This window comes from Colobus angolensis, unplaced genomic scaffold (genome assembly GCF_000951035.1).
Source record: "Colobus angolensis palliatus isolate OR3802 unplaced genomic scaffold, Cang.pa_1.0 Scaffold9, whole genome shotgun sequence".
NCBI classification, from domain to species: Eukaryota; Metazoa; Chordata; class Mammalia; order Primates; family Cercopithecidae; genus Colobus; species Colobus angolensis.
Genome location: NW_012122931.1, coordinates 4,982,268 through 4,989,575, shown reverse-complemented (window position 1 = coordinate 4,989,575; position 7,308 = coordinate 4,982,268). Strand labels below are relative to the sequence as shown.

The following is a 7,308-nucleotide window of genomic DNA, read 5'->3' as shown; positions in this document are numbered from 1 at the left end:
CAGATCACGAGGTCAGGAGTTCAAGGCCAGCCTGGCTAACATGGTGAAACTCCGTCTCTACTAAAAATACAAAAATTAGCTGGGTGTGGTGGCGCATGCCTGTAATCCCAGCTACTCAGGAGGCTGAGGCAGGAGAATCGCTTGAACCCGGGAGACGGAGGTTGCAGTGAGCCAAGATCGGGCCACTGTACTCCAGCCTGGACGACAGAGCAAGACTCCGTCTCAAAAAAAAGCCAACCAAACAAACAAAAAACAGAGGCTGGTGCAGTGGCTCACACCTGTCCCAGCACTTTGAGAGGCTGAAGAGGGAGGATCACATGAGCTCAGGAGTTCGAGACCAGCCTGGGCCACAACATAGCCAGACCTCATCTCTACAAAAAAAAATTTTTTAATTAACCGGCCTGTTGGCACGTGCCTGTAGTCCCGGCTATTCGGGAAGGTGAGTTGGAAGGATGGCTTGAGCCCAGGGAGGTCGAGGCTGCAGTGAGCCAGGATCGCGCCACTGCACTTCAGCTTGGGTGACAGAGTGAGACCTCGACTCCCAAAAGAAGAGAAAAGAAATGCATCAGTTTCCTAGAATGGTACAAGGAACATGAAGGCTCGATTTGCTCAGAAGGAAACTCTTGGCTCTTCAGCAGCACAATGTAAAATCTTTGGTGAAAATGAAAACCTGTCATTCTGTATTCATTCAGCAATACACCGTGAAAAGCTCTTCATCTCAAGGAGAGAGAAGAGAAACAAAAGAAACATAGACTTCTCAGGCCCTGAGTGCACGCAGGATCAGAAACCGGAGGTGCCATCATTTAGAGGAGGAGGTGGGGGTGGGAGGCAGAATTTTTAAAAAAGCATTGGGCTAGAAAATTCCCTATTACTGGAGATGAAAGAGTTAAATATTCACATTACACAGAATAATTTTCTTGGAAACATGAGAAGTCACTTAAAATACACAATACTGAGAAAAAATATAACATTTATTAGAGAGGCGGATATGAGGGTACAACTAAAAGATGCCAGACAGAGTCTTTTCTTTTAGGATAAGAATAGAAAGAGACAATCATGTTGCTGTATTCAAACAAAACTTACTCAGAACCCCAGAGTTTATAACAAACTCAAGTGCGGAGCCGCAGCGGGGACCTACCTCCCCGTGTGAGAGGCTTCGCGGCTTTCCGGCAGTTATAAAAACAAAGGTCATTAGGCAGCAGGAGAACCCATAAAACAAACAGATAAAAGTACAACATTAAAACAACTCATTCAAGTACTGCTTTGAGTTTTTAAGTTGCAGTCCATACACATGTATTCTGTGGGGGGAGTTATGAAAATATTTAACAGAGAGCAATCGAAAATCCAAAACACCATAAAAGACAGTCACAATCCAATGGACCCACCGGAAGTTACTCTAGTCTAACTATTTTGGCAATTATTAAATAAGCACATCGTAGACACCACACACACACACACACACACACACACACACGGTGCACCGGCATTATAACAATAAAACAGCTGTACTGAGTTACGGGCCTAAGAAAACAGTGGCTTTGCCCCCATCAGATGGGTTTAAGGAGGGCGGTGTTTGTGGGCAAGTTGGACCGAGTTATAAACAGAGTAGGGAGGAAAGGCTTCTCTGTACGTATTATTAATCTCTAAGTGTAACTTTTAAAGAAAAGGAGAAAATTAGATAAGTAGCTGAGATTTTGCTGCTTTTATTTTAACAGAGAACTGCTAGAAGATAATAAAGTATACTTTGGGTGGAAATGGAAATTCCTGGTTCTTTGGAATTTGGTTTTCTAATATTTCATGCCTTGATGAGATGGACCTGAAATTTACAAAATATCTTTAACTGTTTAGTCAATATTACAGAGATTCACCTGGCATCGTACTGAGACATACAACTTAATGATCACACATTTAAAATTATCATCATAAATTGATGTGCCCAGACCCCTCCCACCCCATTCCCCCTGAAACCAACTGAGCTGTTTTCTGAATTAAATTTGAATAATGAAATAACTAAATTTGAATAATCAAATAAGAAAAAAAACCCACATAGCTTGACAGAATGCCTTTTTGCAAAGCCGACTTTTACAAGGTGAATGCTGGCTCCCTATTTTCGAGGTTTTCAGTGGTTGCTTTGCTTTGTCCAGGAGTTCACAGACTGGAAATGCGTTTGTCAGCGGACAGAAAGGTCAGATTTTAACACCTTAGGTTTCCCGTTCACTTGTTTACTGGGGTAAAGCTGGAAATTTCCTGCTGCTCATTTGAACAGATCCCTGTGGTTGAAGGGTCAGCTGATTTTCTCACTGCAATACTCACAAAGAGGCCTGGGGTCAGGATGGGCGGCTTTATTGATATTATGTCAGCAAAAGTATCCAAAAGTAATTTGGGCCTGGCACGGTGGCTCACCCTGTAATCCCAGCACTTGGGGAGGCTGAGGTGGGCGGATCACTTGAGCTCAGGAGTTTGAAACCAGACTGGCCAACATGGTAAAAACCCGTCTCTACTTAAAAAAAAAAAAAAAAAAAAAAAAAAAAAAAAAAAAAAAATTAGCCGGGTGTGGTGGCAGGCACCTGTAATCCCAGCTACTCAGGAAGCTGAGACACAAGAATGACTTGAACCCAGGAGGCGGAGGTTGTAGTGAGCCAGGATCGTATTACTGCACTCCAGCCTAGGTGACAGAGAGTGAGACTCTGTCTCAGAAAAAAAAAAGGCCGGGCGCAGTGGCTCACGCCTGTAATCCCAGTACTTTGGGAGGCTGAGGCGGGCGGATCACGAGGTCAGGAGATTGAGACCATCCCGGCTAACACGGTGAAACCCCGTCTCTACTAAAAATACAAAAAATTAGCTGGGCGTGGTGGTGGGCATCTGTAGTCCCAGCTAGTCGGGAGGCTGAGGCAAGAGAATCGCTTGAACCCAGGAGGCAGAGGTTGCAGTGAGCCGGGATTGTGCCACCGCACTGCATCCTAGTGACAGAGCGAAACTCCATCTCAAATAAAAAAAAAAAAGAATGTTTTTTAAAAAAATCAGGCTGTCACCAAGTAAAGGTTAACAGGCTGTGAGAATCTTGAAACAGCCACAAGCAACCACAATCCCCACTAGGTTCTAGAGCCCGAATGTGCAGCTACTGCTTGGAAAATCAGTTTTAAATGGACTTGAGCTGATAAAATGAACCCACAAGGTAGAGGGAGGGGCTAATTTCCCACTTGAAAGTAGGAGGGACCCAAGGAAATCACTTTCACAATCAAATGAAAAGAGAATCTGAGCCAGCACCTTCATTCTGACCCATTTGTAGTGGGTTCTCTATGATCGCGAGTTGGATTCTTGAAATGGGCACAGTGAAATGCCTGGCAACCATCTACGCATGCGACCAATTTCACTATCTAACCTCCCACATCAATGCCAATTTAAAAATGCAAATTCTCATGTGGCCTAGATTCCTTTCGATGTGATGAGACATTTTATTTCGTTCTGGCTACAGTTAATTGTATAAAATGAGCCAGAAATTCTAAAATAATTTCCAGTAAATCCAAACTTTGCCAATGATTGAAAGCAAAAACAAAAACAAAAAAGCAAACCCCCAAACTCTCTGAACAGCGATGTGCTGAGATCTGAGATCTGTGTCTGTGGGGAAAAGCATTTGCTGCCACACCACGTTTTATTTATAGCCCCACCTGGGCAAGCATGGATGCAGCTCTACTTGTAAAACCAACAGAAACAGAACCAAGTGTGAGAGAAAATCACAAGGAGCTGACGCGTGGACATGCTCTGCTTTTAAGTAACTGCATCTAAACAGCACTAGCACATCTGATCAACTGTCAATTTGGGCCGGGCGCAGTGGCTCACGCCCGTAATCCCAGCACTTTGGGAGGCAGAAGCAGGCAGATCACTTGAGGTCAGGAGTTTGAGACCAGCCTGGCCAACACAAGTGAACCTGTTTCTACTAAAAATACGAAAATTAGCCGGGCTTGGTGGTGCCCGCCTGTAATCCCAGCTACTCGGGAGGCTGAGGCAGGAGAATCGCTTGAACATGGGGGAGGCGGAGGTTGCAGTGAGCCGCGGTACTCCAGCCTGGGCAACAGAGCCAGACCCTGTCTCAAAACAACAACAACAAAAACACAAACACAACAACAAAAAAAAACCTGTCAATTTGATGACATTTGGAAAATCAGCAATGCCATGTAAAAATCAACTGGTGAATTCACCAAACTTTTCCAGATTTCAGCTGGTTGTCTGGGATCACGCAGATGTAACAGGATACTCATGACGCCCTACTAAGGATGCTGACCATGTTTAAGTAAAAATACACAGTTTTGATGCCAATATAAGAATCTTATTGACTCCTTTAGTCAAGGAGAAGGAGATGTGATTTTACTTGTGACTTCCTCCCAAGTGAATGAGTATACAATTGAACAAACTAGCACAGTTCGGTTTATTAAGTTACAATCTGTAACCTCCTAATGTAGCTCAGTGTATGGTGGATACTAGATATAAACAAGAACAGGGAAGTCTTTGGCACCTGCAAGATGTGTGCCGGCTTTTAAATTCAGAAAGATTGATTAGAAGCTACAATGCAACTTTTTTTTTTTAATCTACAGGTACCACCAAAAGAAGAAATGCTTATCAGATTTTGAATGACACAGCTGTAAATTGGCGGTTGGCAGCTTTCCACATTAAAATTTCATCAGTAAGTGAGACTTGATCACAGCCCAAACTAGACAAGACAATTCAGGTGCCCGGACCCTGAAGTCCACTGTGAGACTACAGGAACGTGCGCACCGTGGTGCTCGCCAGCCAGTCTCTTGAGGAACTGCCTGTAACAGTCACGGTTGTGGGGAGAAACAACTCCATTTTTTTTAAGTTTTTTTTTTAATGGTATTAAATATAAGTCTTAGCACCTTTGGCATTTTTGTCCAAACAGACTTCGACATACGAAGTGGGGACATAACCTTCTTCATCTTCATTTCTCCGAATGCGGGTCCAGCCATCGCCTTTGTCTTCCTCGATGACATACAGTGTTTCTCCTTCAACTACGGAGATCGTTCCTTCATTCTGACCTGGAAAAGCAACATCAGGGTATTTTAGATGTCTTGGCAAATGCAGGTAGGAAGCCAACAGTGGCCTTTGCAATGAAACAAGTGTCATCGAAGATGAAGTCCATGCAAAATTCGCCCCACGTGGCCCTCCTCTGACGCACTGACCCCTCACCCACTGCCTCAAAACCATCTCCTTCTGCACAGAAATATCTGGGTTCTTACCTCTGTCTCTCTAGGGACCCTCTCTAAGTCCTCCAGGGGCCTCTTTCTCCTCCCTCCCAGAATGGCAAGTGCTTCCCCACCGGGGAAATCTTTGGTCCTCTTCTCTAGTCTTCTGTCTCCCTTGGATCTCTCTCGGGGGAAAGGTACCCCCATGGCTCCAACTGCTTCTCTTTTGTCTGCTGGTTTTCTTGGAGGGGGGGTCGGGGGGATGGAGTCTCGCTCTTGTTGCCCAGGCAGTTCAAGAAATGCTCCTGCCTCAGCCTCCCAAGCAGCTGAGACTATAGGTGCGTACCACACCCCGCTAACCTTTGTGTTTTTAGTAGAGACGGGGTTTCACCATGTTGGTCAGGCTGGTCTCAAACTCCTGACCTTAGGTGATCCACCTGCCTCAGTCTCCCAATTTTTTTGTTTTGAGACACAGTCTTGCTCTGTTGCCTAGGCTGGAGTGTGATGGTGCAATCTCTGTTCACTGCAACCTCTGCCTCCTGGGTTGAAGTGATCCTCCTGCCTCGGCCTCCCGAGTAGGTGAGATTACAGGCATGTGCCACCGCGCCCGGCTAATTTTGTATTTTTAGTAGAGATAGGGTTTCACCATGTTGGTCAGGCTGGTCTCGAACTCCTGACCTCAGGTGATCTGCCCCCTCGGCCTCCCAAAGTGCTGGGATTACAGGCGTGAGCCGCCGCGCCCGGCCCAGCTGGTCCTCTTTAAACACTGTCCTCACGTATTGCTTCCATTCTGGTACTTTCTGTAGCCAAGATTCCACTTTTCCTACTGTCTGCAGCACACCGCCACCTAGACATGGCCCCAACACCTGAAACAGCACAGACGAGCCTGGATTCACTGTTCTTCCTCCTAACTGTATCCTCCTCCTACTTCTCCACTTCCCTGGACTTCTCCATCCTCTCAGGAATGCAACTCTGGGAGCCATCTTGGCTTTCCTCTCTGTTTTGTTCTGGCTTCTGATCAGCCCCGAATCTATGCAGTTTGTCAATGGCAGCATCTCTGTATCCATTGCTTGAACAAGGCCCCCAAGACCTTCTGCTAGGATCATTTCAAAGGCTGCCCACCACCCCCCAGTTTTCTGCAAGGCAAAGAGTTTAGGGAGCTGTTAATAGGGCAATGGGAATGGAGGGGGATGGTTGGAATATGAAGTAAAACTGAGAACATTTAAACTGGTACTTCTTTCTTATTTTGTCACAATGAATATATAGTCTATTAAAGGCTCTGAAATGTCCTGTAGTAAAGAAATCTGTAAAACGTATTTATCCCAGGGCTTCCCAAACTTACTTGAGCTCTGAGTGCTATTTTTAAAAATTTATTCATTATATTAAAATGCAACTTTTTCATAGTTTAATTATTATTTATTTTTTTAGAGAGACAGGGTTTCACTCTATTGCCTAGGCTGGAGTGCAGTGGTACGATCATAGCTCACTGTAGCCCTGAACTCCTGGCCTCAGCCTCCCAAAGTGCTGGGATTACAGGCATGAGCCACCGTGCCTGGCCTATTTTTATTTTTTCAGAGGGAGTCTCCTCTGTTGCCAGGCTGGAATAAAGTGGCGCAATCTTGGCTCACTGCAACCTCTGACTCCTGGGTTCAAGCGATTCTCCTGCCTCAGCCTCCCGAGTAGCTGGAATTACAGGCATGCACTACCATGCCCAGCTAATTTTTGTATTTTTAGTAGAGATGGGGTTTCACCATGTTGGCCAGGATGGTCTCGACCTCCTGACCTCATGATCCACCCGCCTCAGCCTCCCAAAGTGCTGGGATTATAGGCGTGAGCCACTGTGCTCAGCCACTGCTCGCTCCTTAAGTGTGCCTGCCTGATCTCCCTCCAGGCAGGTGCCATATCATACCACCTGCGTCTCCCCCTTCACGGGCCTTTACAAGACAGGAGCACTATAGATACTAACTATTAAATGAATGGATGAAATGATCATCCTCCATATCATCCGCTGCAGTGAAGCAAGAACCAAAAGTCAAAATATACAACCAAATAATAATCATACCATGAGTAGGAGAAAAGCATAGTAGAGAAAGATCTGGAAGGCTGCTGC

General features: G+C 45.4%; 1 protein-coding gene across 1 annotated transcript in view; it reads right to left on the bottom strand.

The window, feature by feature from the left end:
* The window catches only part of FNBP1 (formin binding protein 1), a 38,329-nt gene that overhangs the window by 3,728 nt on the left and 27,293 nt on the right, over nucleotides 1-7,308 (bottom strand). The window contains exon 9 of the mRNA XM_011931208.1: nucleotides 4,893-5,051. Within this exon, the coding sequence (XP_011786598.1) occupies nucleotides 4,893-5,051 (159 nt within the window). The remainder of the gene's footprint in view (nucleotides 1-4,892; nucleotides 5,052-7,308) is intronic.